General features: G+C 43.0%; 1 protein-coding gene across 3 annotated transcripts in view; it reads left to right on the top strand.

Annotated features, from left to right (window-relative positions):
• Positions 1–21,545, top strand: part of LOC107107852 (ubiquinol-cytochrome-c reductase complex assembly factor 1) — a 65,775-nt gene that overhangs the window by 42,466 nt on the left and 1,764 nt on the right. For all 3 annotated transcript variants that reach the window (XM_015408205.1, XM_015408204.1, XM_015408206.1), the window contains 2 exons: positions 14,156–14,233; positions 20,275–20,388. In XM_015408205.1, the coding sequence (XP_015263691.1) occupies positions 14,156–14,233; positions 20,275–20,388 (192 nt within the window). The remainder of the gene's footprint in view (positions 1–14,155; positions 14,234–20,274; positions 20,389–21,545) is intronic.

The raw sequence follows: 21,545 nt of genomic DNA, 5'->3' as shown, positions 1-21,545 counted from the left end.
CGCCCTAGAGTCAGATTCAACTGGCTTTCGAGTAAGGGAAACCTTTAGGGAGGAATTTAGGAAATCCAGGTGAGTAGTATCCAGATTGTTCACTGCATGTGAACAACAGTATGCCGCATCTCTACATGATTACATTTAAAGCAGTGGTATGATGGCCACTTGCATGTGTGAACTGAGCCAGTTTGGTGTAGTGGTTATGTGCGCGGATGACCTTGGGCAAGCCATAGTTCTGGTCAGAGCTGTTCTTGAAAGAGTAGCTCTTGAAAGAACTCTCTCAGCCCCACCTACCTTACAGGGTGTCTGTTGTGGGAAGGGAAAGGAGTTTTTAAGCCACACTGAGTGAAGGGCGGGGTATAAATCCAATCTCCTCCTCCTCCTCCTCCTCCTCCTCTTTTAAATTTGGTGAATCCTTTCCTGGTTGCATTAGCGTTTTTTGATAACTCTTCAGTGATAACAAAGTATCACATTGTTCCTTTAGATCCCTAAGTACTAGCAGGACTGTTTTACAGGGATATAGCAAAGTTTCATTATTAGGAATTTCAGTCACATCTAAAGAGATCAACTGATCAAATACAGAAAAGTATCTTTTTCATTCCTCTGCTTATCCCACATTGGTATCCTACTAGTGTCAATCCCATAACCATGTTGTGATGCTCAGTTCATGATACTCTGCGTCCCCACCAGAGCATGGAAATCACCTACTGGTCTAGCAAAAAATCCAGTTTGATACTAGATTCGGTGTGGACCTTCACCCCTTAGACAACACATTATGGTCAGTATGTTATATAGATATAGGAGCAGGATGGTCTTCAGTTCTGGTGGTTTTGGGAAGTAAAATCAGACTCACAGATCTTCCTTGATCCAGAAGCATGGATTTTGACACCCAGTGGATTTCCACCAAAACTGAAGCTAATGAAATGGTATACCAAAAAAAAAATAATACAGGGACTGCATGCCTCATCTAGCTTCCTAACTATATACTGAACATCTGTTTCTTGCTGTTCTGTGTTATTCCCCTGTTTGCGGACAGAAGCTATAATGTTCAGTAATGGAGCCAGCCCAGCTGAATCAGTAGGTAAGTATGGCTTAGGGTGGCTGGTATAGTTTTCTTGGAATCCCCTCCACCCAAAGCCACAGATTGGTCTGAAACTAGGCATTGATTCCATGTCTCAAAAGGTCAGTTCCTGGTGGCTGGAAAAGGAGCCTGGTGTTAAACAGTGGTGCGGTACTCCCTGGTTACAATGAAAAAGGCTTTTCATGGGTAATATGTGTACAAAAGGTCAGATAGACGTTTATGTCATCCACAAATTATGAGGCGCTACAGCTGTCTTAGAGGTATTGGCAAATAAATGCCAAGGAGCCAGGATGGTGATTCTCACACTGAGTCCTACCATCCTGGCTTTTGCTTCCTTTTCTCTCTCAAACTGTCTGTCATGTTCTTTCTTTCTTTCTTTCTTTCTTTCTTTCTTTCTTTCTTTCTTTCTTTCTTTCTTTCTTTCTTTCTTTCTTTCTTTCTCAGTTTGTCAGGCTCTGAAACTGTTCGTCTGGCTAAAAACTGCTCTAAGCCATGTTTCAGGCTATCTGGACTTTGTGCTAAGTCCCAAGGCTTCTTTTCTGACCTCCAGCCCCTGGATCCTCTGCATTTTACAACGGGGCCATGCTGTTCTTATTTTTCTAAGCACTCTAAGCTTCACTGGTTCTCTCCTTCCTGAATTCCATTTGTATCTTTTTTCATGGGCTCCTGTCAAGATTTATGGTGATAGTTCACTCTTTTTTCCCATTAACAGAACTTTTACCAGTTTTTCCTCCCTGTATGTATTTTTCCTCTCGTCTGTTTTTTGTTCTTTTCGTTCTCATTGTGGTTTCTATGCTGATGGCCTGCAGCACCAACGTTCTTTGATCAGTCTTCCTAAAATGAGATTTCTATAGTTTTCTTCTGGATAGTGTCACATTTCTTAAAACTTGAGTTTCTGCTATGTTCCCATTGGTGGTCGTCTTTGCTCTTACTTTCTCTTCTGTTAGGTAATGTATTAGGTTTTCTTCTACCTCTGAAGTTTGTAACCTGTACTATCGTTACCTCTCTTGCTGTCCACATACCCACTCAGCAGCTAAATGTTGCCATTTTGATCTTTAAGGATCCAGCTTTTCCTCTACCTTGAAGAAACTAAACCACACATTTTTAAAAAACCCAATACCCCTGTTGGATCAGACCAAGAGTAGGTCTACATTTAGACTCTGTTTCCAAACTGTTTAGGCATGTTCTGCTGGAAAACCTGATGGCAATACATGGAGGCACCAAGCTTCTTTCTCCCTCAGTTTGCCCCTGGCAGCAGCTTGCCATAGCACCATTCAGCATTTCATGGCCTAAACGTAGGTTGAGAACCTCTGATGTAGTAAGCAACATATAGAATGAGAAAACTGCCAGGCTAGAAGGGATATGACCATCCTTTTGTCTATCCCCTTGGTGTAAGGAAGAACCTCCCTATCTTATTTCTAATAGATTAGGGTCCATACAAGTTATAGTATGCTGTTAGAGTACATCACGTCAGAAGTATCTGTGAGAAAATCAAATGGTTCAGAGAAGCAACATGCTTACAGCGGGAGGTTAAAATCTTGAGTACTGTGTAATGAATTAACATATAGTGCTGCTTTATTTTATTATATTTATTTCCTCCCTGCTTTGCATTAGGCAACTCCAGATGTCATGTGCAGAGTTCCCAGGTGCTGGCTAGATTCAGGCCCCCCTAGCTTGAGCATGTTTAGCATATCCTATGCTGCCTAGTCATACTCTAGGACTCAGAAATCCAATCCAGTATTGTCTTACTAGCTGTGGCTCTCTTAGATTGGGAATCGTTGTTCTGGAGATGCTTCTGTATGGACTTCATGTGCTCTGCAACTGAACCATGCCCCCTCACTAATGGCATTTTTATTTTATTTTATTTGTTGGTTTTATTTCTAGCCTGCCCTCCCCTGCACAGTAAGGTTCAGGGTGGGTTGCAACAATGTAGACACAAATATAACAACTACTATTAATCTAAATATAAAATAATCTCTAAAACTCTATAAACATCAATTGAGATGGCAGTCAGTAGTACAGATGAATGCATCCACTCCCACAGGTTCTAGATGTATGCAACAATAGATGTTAACTAATACTGAGCCAAGTGGGTGGATGAAGAGAGAAAACAAGATGGAACATAACAAAGCATGACAGAGCATGAGAGCACAGGGGAGGCCAATCCATATGAACTGCCATCTCAACCATCAGTCTCAGTCATTATGGAGTGAACCCTCATTCCAAGACAGTAGGAAAGCTTTTAATAACTGGCTGGTGTTTCTGCTTGGTGAGGACAGCAGATTTACTTTCCAAAATGTGTCCTGCTTGTGAGCAGAGTTGCTGACTATGGAGTTCTCTCATAGCTCATTTGGATGTTGTGACTGGCCTGGGATGTTTTCCTTCTTTTCACCTAAGCACCTGCATGCATACAAATAATGTGCCAGGCAAACCTCAAAGGGTTCCACAAACCTGGGATCACCAGAGTGTGGGGCACCTGGAGGAAGGCCTCACTGCAAGACTTCAGTGGACAGAAAAGTTCATACAAGAGAAAACAGGCCTTCAGATCCCCTGGACCCAGCTAATATGGGCACTTGGGAAATGAACCTTTTTAATACAGAGGTGATATGATTGCTGTGATGTGTCTCTGTTAACAGCATGTTGTTTGCCCTTTTCATTGCTGCGACACACTAAGCTGACATTTTCATTGAGTTGTCCACTGCAACCCCCAAGATCTCTTTTCTTCTCAGTCACCAAGACCCCATCGGTATATATTTCAAGTTAGGATTTTTTGTTCCAGTGTGCATCAACTTGCACTTATTTACACTGAACTATATTTGCCACATTGTTGTCTACTCATCCAACCTGGAGCAATCCTTTTGGAGCTCCTTCACCTTCTCTGGGCAGCAATTCAGCACTGCTACTAAATTCTGGATGCTATTATTTTCAAATCTGAAATTCAGATTTTGAATGTGAAATGTAGCCTTTAATATTGAGTGTCTTTAAGTGGTTAGCCTCTCTTGAATGTTTTGATGTTGGCACATATCTAATAGGAAATCCCAAATAAAATTGTATATCAAATGCAGTCAAATATCTATTGCATGCCAACTTTGCATGGAGAAAAAGCCTCTCAACATCATCTGAGAAAAATTTTGTCTTTATGACTTGTTTCTTATAAAGCATATACGAATAAAAGTATTCATGCACTGTCAAAGTATACAGCATCATAATACTTGAAAAAGGGTGGTACTTAGCTTTATTGCACTGTTCATTAGTATTTATTAGCCTTTCCATATGTTTGTAAGAATATAGTGATTTAAAGGGATTTGTTAATCAGTCGACTTGCACTGTGTAAATGATTTTGCTAAATGCAAACAGGTGTTATTTCTATTATTTGATATTTATGTGCTCATTAAATTGGTATATTAAAAAGATTTGTTTAGAGTTAATTAGTTATTTTTCTACGGTTATTGTTTATCTTGTTTGGACTCATATCCATAGTTCTCCTTTCCTATAGTAACTTCCCAATGCTGGCAAATATTTAATATCAAAGTGAAGTATCAGTTGTAAAATAAAAAATTAGCAAATATTTGAAATACTCTCCATCAGTGGAGAAAGATATCCCTTGTATGGGCTGTGCTTCCTCCTTACTCCATGGGCAAGGCATATGCAGTTTGGTTTTGTTTGCAAAGGCTTCCACTATCCTGAGGAAGTGCTCACCCCAACATATAACTATGCCCTGCCTGCTCCATGAGCTTCCACAGCTCTCTTGCCTCATTTAGGAAAAAGCAGGAGAAAATGCCAGAACACCATAAATCAGCAATGGCCCCCATCACTTCCTGCTCACTAGAAGCAGAGGCTAAGAAGAAGAAACTGTATTTGATGGAATGCCCCATGGCAGCAACTAGCACTGAGCTGCCATGAGAAGAAAGTATGGCCACTTCATCCTCTGAGGCCCCAGCACAAGCTTCCTCTCAACAGCAGGCCCTTTCCTCCTCTGAAAGTTTAGTGATCTCTCATCCCATCAGCTACACAAGGCCAGGAGGTCCTGGCAAGTACTAGTGCTGAAAGGGCTTGGCCACAGGAAAGGTTCCCCAAGACAGAAGATGAGGCAATAGGGGGCCTCATTTGCTTTCAGAGGATGGCTCCCCCCCCCCATAATCAACGTGGCTTCATTTCACCCGGACTTCTGCACCTACATTACTAAGCAAGTGGTGAACGGAAACAGGCTCTGAAGGGGGGGGGGAGTTGTGAAAAAGGAGACACCATAGATAGAAGGATGAGGATTCCTCCTCTTCCTCCCTCCTTACTCGTCTTCTTGCACCTTTCTTACAGGGGGACACAGGAAAGGGATCCAGCAGATGCTAGAGACATTCCTCTGAGGAACCTGGCTGTTATTTCCCAGATCCCAGAACTACCTACAGGGCCAGACATCGCAGCCCCTCTTATAGGCCCAGCAGACTACAAGGCCAGCTCTCAACCCCATCTGCGGTCTCAGGGTCTAGATCCTCTGCCCCCTCTGGCCATTTGGAGTGACTGCACTGCAATGTTGCTTCAGACTCCATGGCTTCAGAAGAGGGGGAGTGTTCAGGGAAAGGCATAACTTCTTCTTGCCCAGCATTCACCAAGCTGTTCCAGGAGGATTTTCTGCATCTTCTGGGGAAGGTCATGTTTGGTCTAAGACTAGCAGGGAATGTGAGGGTGCAGTACTTCTAGATCTAAACATAAAACATAAATATTACCAAATATACAAAAACACATGTATTTATTACAAATCAGATAAAAACAAAGGTAGACCCAAATAGTAGCCTCGAATCAAAATAAAATTGTACAATTATCTCAAATATAGACCATTTGTGACTCTGACCGAACATGTTTTTGCCAATTGACTTCAGTCCTTCACCTCACTGCTTGGTTTTGTTCCACTCAAGACGAGTGTGCCAGAGTATCAATTTGGGGTATGTCACAGACCACCTCCATCCTCCAAGAAACAGGTTTCTTCTTTCCCCAAGATTCAGCAAGCCAGAATGACATCAACATGCTCCAAGCCATCAATAACCTGCTGGAGAGCCATAGAACCAATACCAGAGAAAGAAATAATAGGTCCTGAAAAATTCATCATGTTTGTCATGCCTAAGAAAAATCAAGAGGGCAATTCTAGACCTAATGCACCTCAACAGACTCATGAGAAAGAGGACATTTTGCATGGCCATAGCAGAGTCTCCAGATAGCTGATTAATTAGCCTTCATATCTCCAGGAGGCTTACTTACACATTTCCATACATCCAAGCTCCAGACTGTACCTTCACTTGGCCTGTGGTTACAAGCATTTTCAGTACAAGGCCCTTCAATTTGGGTTATTCTCTTCCCCCTGAGGCTTCAACAAGTTGATGACTGCACTAGTGGCCCATCTCAGGACACAGGGTATACACATCTGGCCCTATGTGAACAACTTTCTAATGAGGTCACCATCCAGAACACAGGACCTCTGAAACTTCCAAACAACCCTACAGGTTCTCCACTGTCATGGGTTCCTGGTGATCTACTAGAAGAGCATCCTCATGCTTTCACATCTAGGGACATCAATAGACAATCCACTGCCTCACTCCCAGAAGAACATCACCTCAGTCTCAAGGCAGCAATTGCTCCCCTCCTACACCTGACATCCGTACACTGATGGCCTTGGCACCTGTGCTGGGTCTTATGATCTCCTGTCTGGAAATTGTGCCATGAACCTCATTCCGCTCTTGTCCCTTTCAATGGCACCTACTGCCCTATCAATGAGATATCCTTCAGCATCATCACAGGGAACATAATGGTTTCACCCAGTATATACTGCTTCTTCCAGTGGTGGCTCTGGAACTCCCGTCTGAGGAGAGACAGTTCCTTTGCAGAACTACCCAGAGTGGAAATCACAGCAGATGCCAGTCTCCTCGGGAGCACACTGCCATCAGTTGGTCGCCCAAAGGAAGTGGAGTGACATAGAGAAAAAGCACAGCATCAGTTGGCTCGAGCTAAGAGCAATCTGTCTCGTGTTACTCTCACATGTGGTAGAAGACTTTTGCATCCTCATCCAACAATATGATATTCTCCTCTAGGGTCCTGTATTCCCTCCCAATGCAATTGGCTCTGCCTGTCCACATGGAAATTGGAAGGAGGGTAGTACAGTGACATGGCTGTCCAAAAAAGTCATTAAAGTGAGCTTGGCTTCTAAGATCTATGAAGCCACTTGGAAAAACTTTCCACAGGTTGCGCCACAGAAAGAAAACTAGACCACCTGCAGCAAGTGTACCAGAAGTCCTTTGCTTCCTGCAGGATGGCCTGGATCAGTGCCCAACACTTTGGTGTCAGGTGTTAGCCTTCTCGTCAGTTCTCTGGCCCATTGCAGGACTACCTCTTTCCAGACACAGTCATATAAAGCCTTTCCTAAGGAGAGCAGCCCTCTCCAATCCTCCCATTCAGGTATTGAGAGTTCTACACAAACCTCCATTTGAACATTTGAGGTCAATTCCAATTAAAAATCCGTCTTTCAAGGTAGCCTTTCTTGTAACTGAAACTTTGGAGGATTTCAGAACTTGCTGCCCTCTCAATCAGAGACAGGCTTTGTTTTTCTCAGGAGAATTTGGTGAGCTTTCACGCACATGGATTCCTCCTATATACAACACAAGTTAGCTTTGTTCCGCAGTGATCAGGAGATCCACCGTCCTTCATTCTGGCCTCATCCCAGCCATTGTTAAGGAACATGACTGGCATAAATTAGATGTATGGAGGGCCTTCTGCATCTGCGTTAAGAGAACAGCAGCCTTCAGAACTTCAATGTCTTGTTCGTCTTCTCCTTAATTCAATACTATGAAAAAGATGCCGTTATCAGCAACCATAGCCAGATACATCAGAACTTGGATTTTCTTGGCTTATGACATTCAACATCTTCTTCACCCTGTTCTGTGAGAGAAGTCACTACTTCTGCAGCCCTCTACACCTGTCCGTCCATTGTTGAAATCTCTAGGGCAGCAACTTGGGCCCTGGCCTCTACTTTCATGAGACACTACAGAATAGACATGTTTGCCTCAGCTGAGACTGTGTTTGTCAAAAGAGTTCTCCAAAAGGTAGTTCCTCAATAATTCTTCTCCTCTATTTTACCATCCAGGATAATAGAGATTTTGATTATCTCATACAAGGATACCTTCCTGCATTAATGGAAAACAAAACATTTGACTTGCCACGAGGGTATCTTCTCATCAGTGGACTGGAAGGTATCCTTCCCTGCCGATGTTGCTGGAGAAGGAATTGGAGAGAAACTCCCTAGGTTGACAGGGAGACTGTCTGGGATTTCTTCTTTTCTTTAGCCTTACAATATCTCTGGTTACAGGTCTCCAGGTAGTAGTTGATGTTCATCTGTGATTGCTCTTCTAGAGGGTGGATCCATCTTCCTCAGAAGATTGGTAGGACATGAACTGGGGTGGGGGGAATCAAGTGCATGTGTCCTGACCATGGAGCAGGGAGAAGGCAGAACCTTTAAATCCACTGATGAGAAGAAACCCTCATGGTGAGTCCGGTGTTTCCATCTGATGAATGTTTAAAATTAGAATTCACTGAGAATTTTAAAGTAAATATTTTGAGAATAATGTATTTCTGGTCTCTTCTGTCCAGTGTATCAGTGCTCTAAATTCTCTCTCTCCCCCCCCCCCTTCTTAGTAGAGAAATCACCAAAAACCTGGCTAGTGTCCCAAAGGGGAGGACATAATATGTTATCATCTGTTCTGAAAATATTTTTTTCCAAATCCTGATTGCAGGTAAACATAAGTTAAACCCTGAATGCACAATCTAGCCAAAGTTTAATTCTTTTCAGCTGTATTGATTTCAGTGAGAAAGTTACATATGTGCTTAATTTTCTCCTAGTGAAATTGCTAGAGCTTAAAAGTATCTGATTTTAGCTGGATCATGCCCTGGAAAAGCCTGTACAGAAAATGTACTTAGAAAAATCAATTTGTGCTTTAGCATAGTTACTTCTCCAGTTGTGGCAATTATTTGCCTCAAATGAAGGAGCAATGCCCCTTTCCCAAAATATTAGGTGGAAAAATACCTTTCTGGCTCCAGAACATATCAGGGGGAAACATCAAAGTGTCCCTCATAGTTATCATTCATTCAATAGAAATTAATAAATGGAGAATTACAAAATCAGAAACTGTTGTACCTGTGGAACATAAGACTTTTAAACTGGGGAACAATATATATATATATATAATAAGGTATAAATAGACATTTAAAATGAGAATTCAGTATTCTAGGCTTCATACTGTGTAACTTTTTGTGGTTCACTTTCCTTCTTTTCCTTTTACTTGAGGGCAGAAGTAGGGCAGAGAAATAATTTTTATTCACTTCAGAAAGGTTACAGTAATAAAGAAACTCTTGTTAACATCAGAGAGCATGGCAGCCAGGAGTTTTCACAGTCTGGCATTGTTTATTTTACCAGCAATTTGGAACCTTCTACACTCTTAAAATATTGGCAAGAAAATATTTAACTGTTAACTGTTTTGTAGCAAGCGTGAGTATGATGCCTTGGGCAGGAGAAGTGCTTTAAGAAAGCAAAACTGTATTCCATCTGTTCAATCATATGCATTGCTAGGAGCAGCAAATTTTGCACCACATTTGACAACATTTCAAAGCTAAATTTCTGTTTTTCAAAATGCAAAGTTCAAATATAACTAATACAGCAGGAGGGAATGACACACTTATATAAATATTGTTACTGTTGTTCAGTTGCACAGTCGAGTCCGACTCTTCGTGACCCCATGGACCAGATCACGCCAGGCCTTCCGGTCTTCCGCTGAGGTTTGCTCAACTTCATGTTCGTTGCATCTGTGACACTGTCTAACCATCTCATCCTTTGCCGTCCCCGTCTTCTTTGACCTTCAATCTTTCCCAGCATCAGGGTCTTCTCCAGTGAGTGCTCCCTTCTCATTTGGTGGCCAAAGTATCTGAGCTTCAGTTTCATTATCTGGCCTTCCAGGGAACAGTCAGGCTTGATTTCTTTTAGGATTGACTGATTTGATCTTCTTGCAGTTCAAGGGACTCTCAAGAGTCTTCTCCAGCACCATAGTTCAAAAGAATCTATTCTTCGGCACTCGGCCTTCCTTATAGTCCAACTCTCGCATCCATACATGACTACTGGGAATACCATTGCTTTGACCATGCGGACTTTTGTTGGCAGGGTGATGTCTCTACTTTTTATCATGCTGTTTAGGTTCGCCATCGCTTTCCTCCCAAGGAGCAGGCGTCTTTTAATTTCATGGCTGCTGTCACAGTCTGCGGTGATCTGGGATCCCAGGAACGTGAAGTCTGTCACTACTTCCACGACTTCCCCTTCTATTTGCCAAGGAGTGATGGGGCCGGATGCCATGATCTTAGTTTTTTTTGATGTTGAGCTTCAAGCCCACTTTTGTGCTCTCCTCTTTTACCCTGAACAAGAGGCTCTTTAGGTCCTCTTCACTTTCTGCCATTAGAGTGGTATCGTCTGCATATCTGAGGTTGTTGATCTTTTCCCCAGCAATCTTAATTCCCGCTTGTGATTCATCCAGGCCAGCATTTCGCATGATGTACTCTGCATATATATTAAATAAGCAAGGTGACAATATACATCCTTGTCGTACTCCTTTTCCTATGCTAAACCAATCAGTTGTTCCATATCCGTTTCTAACTGTTGCTTCTTGACCCTTATACAGGTTTCTCAAGAGACATGTGAGGTGGTCTGGTACTCCCGTCTCTTTAAGGACCTGCCATAGTTTGTTGTGTATAAATATAGATTGCATTAGATAGAAGTTGCTTACTCAGAGACCTGGCAGATTAAATGTGAAATGGTTCATACGCCTAAACACATTTTTGAGTTAGTATACCAGAATTCCTTAGGTGGAGAGACCCAGAACCTATTTTAGATTTTTGAACAGAGCTTTTGATTCATTCCTTGGAATGACCTTCCCAGAAGTCCCAGAACCCACTAGTTGCTAGCCATGGTGACCAGAGGGAACTTCCATATAAAAAGGACACAAACGTCTGAATTACCAGTGCTAGGAAGCACCATCTGGGGAAGGCCCTGTCCTCTGTGTGCTGTTTGTTGACCCTCCAGGGCAACTGGTTGGCCACTGTGTGAAACAGGCTGCTGGACTAGATGGACCATTGGTCGGATCCAGCAGGACTGCTCTTACATTAACCCACTAGTGTTATTTGTAAAGCCTTCTAAAGTTCTTCATCACCTCTTAATCAAAGCAGGGCTGGAATATTGATTATCCAAAATTTGCTTTTAACAGAAATCTGCAGGAGTTTTAACTTGCAGGGGGAATCCAGCAGCTATCACTGAATAGTAATTTTAAATTGTACGTGCCACTTGGCACAAGCTTGTAGTCAGTGTAGCCCCTGCCATTGCTTTAAGGTACTGAAATTCGCCCATGATGGGAAGACAGGAGTAAGAAAGGAATGTTTCAAAAGAGCCCTTCTTTTAGTTTATTTGTTTTAATGAGATAGTGTTTCTCTGGTTGCCTCCAAATACTGTGTTAGCCCTTTATTATTTTTTTAAAATGATGTTATCCAGGACGCTGTCCCCCCTTTCAGTGCAAGAGTCACATTTTATTTATTGCCATGTTTTCTTAACTTTGTTATCTCCTTATTAATCTCTTTCTTACTAACATAAGGCTGCTGCCTTTTGCTTTTATATAGTGAGCTGCTCCCCTAGGGATGCAAAGTCCAGGACTTGTCCCTGTAATGGTGCTGTTTATTTTCTTTGCCCCCCTTGCAATTGCCTGCTGTAACATTTGTAGTATGTGTTAAGTAATCCTTAAGGTAACATTTTTATTATGTCATAAAAAGTGCATGGCAAATATATTATAACTCATGGAATTTGTTTGTTTTAAAAATGGAGGGATAATTTATTGAGTGTGTTACATGAGACCTGCTCCCCCTTATTAGAGTATAGAAATGCTGCTTAGTTAGGAGTATGTTCTATTGAGAAAAGCCATGGTCTCCGACATGCCTCGAAAGTTTGAGCCTGGTTGGCTAAAAGTGACATCATAGTTTATGTACTCAATAAAATTTTAATTAAGTCATTACAGGGGTTGCAGTCATCATTTAACCCTGTGATTTCTTCTATTTAGCACTTTTTCATTAAAGATTCAGTAATAGCCCAGTGACCAAATTTTGATAGCCTATAAAATATATGCATGAATTTTAATAGTTTATATAAATGGAAAAATATGAGTAACAGACATAAAAGAACTTCCCCCCCTTGTGGTTGCACTGTATGCATGTATTATAAAAAGAAAGTTATGAAGGATAGCAGTTTAATGGAAGAATATATATAAGCCATAGGTTTGATACTATGACATGAACTAATTAGCTGTTTGAGGGAGAAATTATTACAAGGCAATAACCGCAGGGCTATATGCATATTAATAGGTCTTTGATGACATCATTGATGAAGCAATACTGGCCTGTTATATCAAAGCAGTGAGGCTGGTGTATGGAGGTATTCATGGTTTCCTTTGTGAGGCAGATTCTGCAGCTCCTCAGACCATGATGGTTACATGTTCTGTAAGCCAAACATTTGAGCAACATGCATGCCTGCGTGTTCTCTCGCATGGCATCCCATTCGACTGTAGTGCCTCACATTTTTTCTTCAGTGGTTATTCTGAGTTTGGCTTGATGTTATTCTCTCTGAGATATAGGACATTAGTTTGGAGTGTTTTGTGCTGCATATATTCCATATGGAACTATCCTTAATCCCCCTCTTGGTCTCTGCTTTCTCCTCTAGCTGTCTTACTCTGCCCTTCCTCTCCTTGCCCTCCTGAATCCTCCTCTTAGCCAGCCCCTTGCTTCTTGCACTGCTGCCACCTCTTTCCTCCCATGACCTCCTGCTGCCTTGTCCTCTCTTCTCCCCAGTGCTAGTTTCCTTCTTCCTCCTGCTGTCTTGTCCTCCTGGTGCCTTTTTCCCCTTCCAAGCCCGAACACCTTGGGACTCCTGCCACAGACTGATGGTTTCTCCCTGTCCTGGCAACTGCTGTTGCCCTCTGCTTTGCCCCCCCCCCCGCTCCCCTCCCAGGGCCTGCCATTTTGCCCCCCCCCCCCAGCCCTGGCTGTGCATGTCGGCTGAGGTCTTGCAACCTACTGTTGCCCTTGTTTAGGGAGTCCCCCCCCATTTAAAAAAAGTTTACAGGATCTTTTTTCAACTTGCAGTTTTTCCCCAATCTTCCCTGACTGTACAATGTGTGACTTTTCTTGATTGGCATGTTGAGGGCCGGTCAGGTTCAGCATTAGATGTATGATGGTGTATAGCCTGTGCAAATACAGTCAGGGTTGGGCATTTGAACATGCATCCCCTCTTCCTGTATGTCCCACAGTTCCCATTCTGTGTAATTCTTGTGTTCAGAAATACCGACCCACTAGGATTGTGGTTCTTACCTACCCAAACTACATCTATATGAAGTAGATTTCAGTTGTGTTGCTTTCACCTCTCATTTGCTGAATAAGAACATAAGAAGAACCCTGCTGCATAAGACCAATAGTCTAACACCCTGTCTCACAGAGTGGCCAACCGGTTCCTCTGGATGGCCAACAACAGGGCGTAGAGGCTGAGACCTTCCCCTGATGTCACCTCCTTGCTCGGAATTCAGGGATTGACTGCCTCTGAAAGTGGAGGTTCCCCTTAGCCACCCTGGCTAGTAGACTTATAGACTTATCCTCCATGAATCTATCTAATCCTCTTTTAAAGCTGTTTATTCCTGTGGCCATTACCACATCCTCTAGCAGCAACTCCCACATTTTAATCACTCTTTGTGTAAAGTAGTGTTTCCTTTTGTCCACCCTGAACCCATTGCCCATCAGCTTCATTGGATGCCCTTGAGTTCTTGTATTTTGGGAGAGGGAGAACAATTTCTTCGTCATCTCTCTCCACCCTATGCATAATTTTATAAATATCTGTCATACCCCCCCCCCCTTAGTCATCTCTTTTCTAAATTGAAAAGTCCCAGACTCTTCAGCCTTTCCTCATAGGGAAATTACCTTGGTTGCCCTACTCTGTACTTAAACATTTAATTGTGCCTGTTTTGTTTTCAGATTGATTCTGTTGCCCTGAAAGAAAGTATGAAGAACATGACAGAAAACTTCTATGCAGCAATTTTTGGATATGATGAGGTGATATTAATTACTTAATTACACAATTAGCACCACATGTATAAAAGACAAAATAAACAAGTGAGGGTTCTGGGGTTTTTTTTTGGGGGGGGTGTTAAATCAAGTTCTGCACAAAATTGAGCTAATTTCTGTGACAAATATTTGTGATTTTGCAAACTATGGATTATGCCAATTAAATTAATGTGCTTGTTAAGTGCTCTCCTGCCTAACCTATTCTCTTTCTGGGATGAGGACTGAAGCTAGTTAGGTGATTTGGCCAGAAACTCTTGGGGAGTATCTTTTGCACCTAGAGCACTGTATGTTTTGCAGGAAATCTGGCATGGTCTGATTCTGGATTCATAGCTGAACCTTTTACACAACCTTTTGAGTTTTTCTTTTAATACCGGGAACTAACTGCTTACACTTCAGGTGATGGTAGTTCTGCTCAGACATGTGAATGGCTTTGTAAAGTTTATATATGACATAAATAAATATTCTGCAAGGCAGATTACACAGTATAAATCAGTACAGTCAACAGGATGGGACATCCAGTAAGCAGCGTAATAGGATTAGGATTGCAGATGTCTGGAACCAATTAGAAATCTGAGTCAGAGCTAAAACAAAGCATAGGTTTTAACATGACATATTAAACAAAGCAGAAATTACAAAGCAGGGTAATACATACAGCAATAGGTAGTATGTGCTGTGATTTGGAGTGCATCAGGGAGATCCTGGGGTCCTGACAGCTGTTGTTTTCCCGGAGAAGAGAGCCATAAAATGCACCAAGCGGTGAGAGAGCGCAGAGATTTATTTCCGCAGAAAGAGAGCCATTTGCCTATCTGGCAGGGAGGGCAAGATGGATAGCCATTGTAGAACATGATCATGGTATTGAGATGTGTGGGATGTGTGCCCTAGTTTGACTGGGAGATTGAGGTTCACCTCTCCACATTGGGCAAGTTCCCAAAAGTGGGGAGAGACTTCCCACCAACAAAGGTAGGAAGGGTTAAAAGGCTGAAACATCCATTCATCTTTGTTCAAATGCTGGAGGTCAGATTCCCTTCCATGGAGCAGGTGGGGGTCAGGATGTGCATTTGTTCCACAGACATGTCTGGTTACAGGGGCTGTGGCTTAGTAGCAGAGCATCTGCTTGGCATGCAGAAGGTCTCAGGTTCAATCCCTGGCATTTCCAGTTGAATAATCTGGCAGTAGGTGATGTGGAAGACCTCTCAGCCTGTGACCCTGGAGAGCCTGCTGCCAGTCTGAGTAGACAACACTGACCTTGATGGACCAGTGGTCTGATTCAATACAAAGCAGCTTCGTGTGTTAGTTTAGGTTAGTGTTATGTTTCTTGTTCTTTTCAACAGACCTGTAAACCAGGAGGCGTGATACTCTTTTCCCTTTCTTGTGCTCTAACTTAATCTATAGCAATAACTTTTTTCCTGTTTAAGAGAGCAGACTGTAATTCAAAGTCCTCCTTGTGTGCCTTAGATCACTCATTTATGATAAACATGCTTAAATACACACGCACAGGAGACGGGCTGAAGTAAGTGGGAAACTCTGCCCTTTGTACTCGATCAGAGGCAGTCTTTACTAGTGAACCCCCCCCCCCAAGTCACTGGTAACATGGGAGGCTGGATTGATACCTTGGAGTGGTAGCACGAAGAAGAGGAACCCATTTTACATGCACACGAATACGCAACACACATGTAAGCACGAGTTTATGACAGTTTGTACTATATATATACACACACACAGGCCCTCTCCCTTCTTTAAAGCATCTTTCTGAAGCATTCCATTATAATATAGTCCTATTACTTGTATAAGACTGCCCTCTTGAATAGTTCAGCTTTGCAATTTTTTTGCAGCTGCATTAACTTGTTTCACCAGCTGCAATGTTGGGTCCAGTAATAACACCTAAGGCTCTTAACCGAATCAACAAGGGTCACCTGAACCCTATCAAAAGTGGGAAATGCAATGTCCTTCAAGGTTTTATCTGCAGCCTTTACTACAGGAGATCATACCATCTTGTTGAGGCATTTGCAAGCAGAAGTAGGTATCGGGGATGCACACTGAACTGGTTGAAATCATTCCTCACGGATCAGACTCAAAGAGTTGCTGTTGGAGACCAGTTGTTATCAGTGTGGAACCTATCACGTGGCATTCCACAGGATGCAATTCTATCCACCATGCTTTTCAATCTCTATGTAAAGCTCTTAAGACAAATCATTTGCAGCTTTGGTGTTGGATGTGCATGCAGATACTGGGCTCTGTAAATCCTTATCCAAATGCCCTGGTAATGCAATAGAGGTCACTGCCTAGTTGCTGTGGTAATTAGCTAAGAGTGAACAATTTGGAATTGAATCCTGAACAGCCAACCCTTGCTGACTCAGTTAAGAACCTTGGGGTTATACTAGACTCAGTGTTATTACTGGAGAACCAAGTTAATGCAGCTGAGGAAAAGGCTTTCTTCTGACCCAGCCTAGCCCGAAAGATGTCCCCTTACCTTGATACAGCTGATCTGGCCACCTGGATCCGTGCCACAATAACATGGAGTCTAGACTACTGTAATGCACTATACATTGGTGTCCCCTCAAAATCTATTCAGAAACACCACTTGGTGCAGAATGCTGTGGCTCAGCTATAATCGGGAGCTAGATGGAGCACGCATATCACTCCCATCCTGCAGGCATTTCACTAGCTGCCCATCAGGTACTAGGCTCAATTTAAAGTATTAGCTGTTGCATACAAATCCAGTCATGGCCTTGGACCCTCATAGCTGCGAGGTCTCCTCTTCCCATGCTCTGTCACAGCAACTGGGCTCATCAGAGCAGGGTCTTATGGCTCTGTGGCCAGTCCGAAACTCAGCCCACTGGTGACCAGAGGTGGCTGGCGACCATTGTCTATACTCCTGTGTGTAGCTTGCAGGATCTAGGTCCCACTATGTAATTTTTATATCATTTTATGTGTCATAGTAATATTTATGCTTTGCTTCAGTTCTGTTTGTAGATTTCTGGTTGGTTCGGCAACCCTAATTCCTACTCCACTATTTATTTAATGTCCCATCATGTCAATTATATTGACTCGCTCTGTGTAATCCGCCTTGTCCAAGTGAAAAGGGTGGACTATAAATAACAGATAAATCAATAAATTTAGGTTTGGTTTCAGTTTGTTCAACTTTCAACCATTTGACTGCAGCAGTTGGCCTGCAGCTCAACACCAGGGGATTTGGACAGAGGGATACAGAGCTGGGTGTCATTTGCATATTAATAACATCCAATTCCAAGGCTACAAATGATTTCTCCTAAAGATTTTATAGAGAGGTAGAATAACATGAAAGGTTGCACGCTGTGGAACTCCACAAGATAGCTCCCATACGGAAGATAGCTGGTCTCCAAAGGCAGAGTCCTGTTTGTCTGCAACAATTTGAAACAGTCCAAGGGCACATCCTCTGATACCTACTTCTGCCTCCAGATGCCTCAACAGGATAGCAGGATCTACTGTGTCAAAGGCTGCAGCTAGACCAGTAGTCAGGCATTTGCACACATGGATCTTTGTGTTGGATCCCCAAGCATCGAGAATAAATCCACGTTTTCAAGAAAAGCAAAATTTATTTCAAAGCGTTGAAGACATACTCAAACACGTTCTTTGTTAGAACTGGGGATACACAGTTAGGTCAAGCATAATAAAGGAAATTCAAACAGATACAGATCCAATGAATAGCATTCCCGCTGGCGGGCTAATGAAACGGTTGCGCGCCCAGTCCATGGGAACCAGGCAGAACATCAGACAAAACACAGGTGCAGTACTCATGAGAAAAGCAATAGGCAAGCATTACAGCATCTTCTCCCCCACACAACCTCCAGCAGTTATCTTGTGCATTCCAACGCAGGAGCAGGATGATAGAAAACAAGCCGGGTGCAACAGGGAAAGGATATGTACACAGAGGTCACAGAAAACAGAATGGCAGCTTGCTGACATACTGCCCCCCTTAAAATACACTTACAACACACCTCCCGGGTCGGGCGGGAGATCTCCCGGGCTGGGCGGGAGACCTCCCGGTTTGTCCGGGAACCTCTTGTGGAAACTACGGATCAGGTAAGGGCTCCGGTGCCCTCCTCATCTTCTGCGTGACCACGCGGTCCCGACGGCTCGAACATCCACTCCTCGAGGTCCTGCTTGGGGCTCCCCTTCTCCGAGGTAGACCCAGGTTCCGGGAACAATCCCTTGTCAAACAGACTCTCACGTAATCCGCTCCCCCGACGGGAGTACACCTCACGGGTGCCTTGGGTGTTGTACATAGTCCAATCATCCTGCTGGTGAGTCTTCCGCGGACCCCATTGCGAAGGGGTCGGAGGCGGCCAAGACAGATGTGCAGGCAGGCGGGGAATCGTTCCCCCCACGGCACCCTCCATCGAGGCTGCAGTCGTGAACACCAAAGACGCGGAGGTTTGTGGGACCGATCCCGAGTCCCCCTCCGTGTTAGGTAGATTTCCCTCAATTCCGCTCATGATCTTGCCAGATTCGGAACGATAGGAGAAAGAGAGTTCTAACAATATGTTGGATCCCCAAGCATCGAGAATAAATCCACGTTTTCAAGAAAAGCAAAATTTATTTCAAAGCGTTGAAGACATACTCAAACACGTTCTTTGTTAGAACTGGGGATACACAGTTAGGTCAAGCATAATAAAGGAACTTCAAACAGATACAGATCCAATGAATAGCATTCCCGCTGGCGGGCTAATGAAACGGTTGCGCGCCCAGTCCATGGGAACCAGGCAGAACATCAGACAAAACACAGGTGCAGTAGTCCTGGGAAAATCAATAGGCAAGCATTACAGCATCTTCTCCCCCACACAACCTCCAGCAGTTATCTTTTGCATTCCAAAGCAGGAGCAGGATGATAGAAGCCAAGCCGGGTGTAACAGGGAAAGGATATGTACACAGAGGTCACAGAAAACAGAATGGCAGCTTGCTGACATACTGCCCCCCTTAAAATACACTTACAACACACCTCCCGGGTCGGGCGGGAGATTTAACAAAACTCCAATGCCCCGCCAGTTTCGAACCGTGAGCAGAATCCATCACCTCCCTCCTCATCGAAATAGGCACATACAGTTTGTCTCCAGAATAAATCAGACCTTCAGGGCTACGGACACAATCTGGCAACGTTTTCAGGGAGGCATCATCATCAGCAGTAAAAGCAGACATATATTTCTGAACCCAGGCCCCCCCCCACAGGGAAAAGGGAAGGCGAAGTGTCATCAGAGCGCGGAATCGATCGCGCTTGCGCACGGGTGACCACAGCCCCCCCCCAGGTGGTGTATCCCCAGTTCTAACAATATGTTGGATCCCCAAGCATCGAGAATAAATCCACGTTTTCAAGAAAAGCAAAATTTATTTCAAAGCGTTGAAGACATACTCAAACACGTTCTTTGTTAGAACTGGGGATACACAGTTAGGTCAAGCATAATAAAGGAAATTCAAACAGATACAGATCCAATGAATAGCATTCCCGCTGGCGGGCTAATGAAACGGTTGCGCGCCCAGTCCATGGGAACCAGGCAGAACATCAGACAAAACACAGGTGCAGTACTCATGAGAAAAGCAATAGGCAAGCATTACAGCATCTTCTCCCCCACACAACCTCCAGCAGTTATCTTGTGCATTCCAACGCAGGAGCAGGATGATAGAAAACAAGCCGGGTGCAACAGGGAAAGGATATGTACACAGAGGTCACAGAAAACAGAATGGCAGCTTGCTGACACTTTGCAGCCATGAAAGATAGAAGCTTGCTTTATTTTCTAAATACTACTCCCAGTACCAGCTTATGCATGAAATACACATCGTTGTACACATAATATGTGAATAAAAGGGAGGTGGGGATGGAATTGAATATGCTTTTTGAAAATTGCAACTTTTCATGGGTTTGGCTACATTCATTTCAAATGGTATCTCCTGAAGGAAGGATCCAATTGAAGAAGAATGAATTAAGCCTGAACCTGGTCTACTGTTTAGAGCTTTATATTTTCCCTTTTTTTTTTGTTTTTCTTGCTTTATTTTAGGGAATCCTATCAGATGACCATGTACTTGCAGCAGCCATCTGGAGAAATCTGTTTAATAAACAGTGTGATGATCCAAGGCGTCTAGAAATAATGGTGGAATATATACGCAAGCAGGTGGGTAGTCTGTTTGGAGTGTTGATATTTTCACTCTTCTTCAAACAATGGAAATATTTGTGCTTGCTTCCCAAACAGAGCTAATCTAAGGAGCCCTGTGGGTGATGGATTGGCCTTCCCATCACTACAAATTCCTCTATCAACCTTAACCATTGTTAAGGTGTTTCTTAGGACAGATTATAGTTGTGATTAACCCTAAGTAAAGCTTAATGTTAACCAGAGTTTTGAAACCCTGAAAGAAATGATGTGTTAACCATAGTTAAAGTGTCTGTTGAGGTAAGTCTAAACCATTAAGTGGGGGAATTTGCACAGGAAAACTGAAAACCTGGAAGAAGGGAGTGCATTTTTCTGGTCTCTTAACAGTGGTTAAGAAATCAGAGTCCTGTTACATCAGCATAAGCTCATAGATTCATGTAGTGTTAAATATAGGTAGCGGAGTGAGATTCAAACACTTATTTTGCATGATGTCATCATCCTGTTAATTAGATGTCAGTGTCCCATACCTTCACCACAGGTCCTTCTCTAAATTTTGAAATTTTGTTTTGCAAACTTTAGTTTGCTATAACAGTGGAAGGCATAATCTGCCATTATGGATCTGTGCAGGAAATACGTCCAGCATGGAATCATTCTATGATTCTGTGATCATCTGTTTGGAGAGAAGATGGCACTGTGCTTACTGGCCAGTGTTAAAATCTCATGCATGGCTATCCTATAAACCAATAAAATGTGTGTTCACTGAGAAGGAAGTCACTCCCTATCATTCTGCCTCATGTTGCTTGTGCTTCCCATCTGGTTAAAGCAGTCACATTGACTCCATCGCCTCACTGTATTTAATGTTCTTATCTTTACACTGGAGGTAAAGGAAGACCATCAGCAGTTTGCTAAAGGGAAAATTGCCTTAGGTCAGGAAAACATGAAGCTGAACAGAGAACAATACCTGGATTAATTCCTTCATCACTGGGTCATCCATGTTGGTTAAGTAGTTTCTTTGAAGAGATCTGCATTTTGTTCCCAGAGCTGGAAACAGATTCAAGATTTTAAAAGTTCCATTATGCCTATGTGTGATGGTTGGAGCTACCCAAGTCATAAAGTTTTATCTTGATCTTTGGCTTGTACCTCAAGATGGGATATAGATTTTAAGTAGCCTACCAGGCTGC

Source organism: Gekko japonicus, unplaced genomic scaffold (genome assembly GCF_001447785.1).
Source record: "Gekko japonicus isolate JY-2015 unplaced genomic scaffold, Gekko_japonicus_V1.1 scaffold211, whole genome shotgun sequence".
NCBI lineage: Eukaryota > Metazoa > Chordata > Lepidosauria > Squamata > Gekkonidae > Gekko > Gekko japonicus.
Note: the sequence above shows the minus strand (reverse complement) of the source record. Positions and strands in the feature narration are given on the sequence as shown.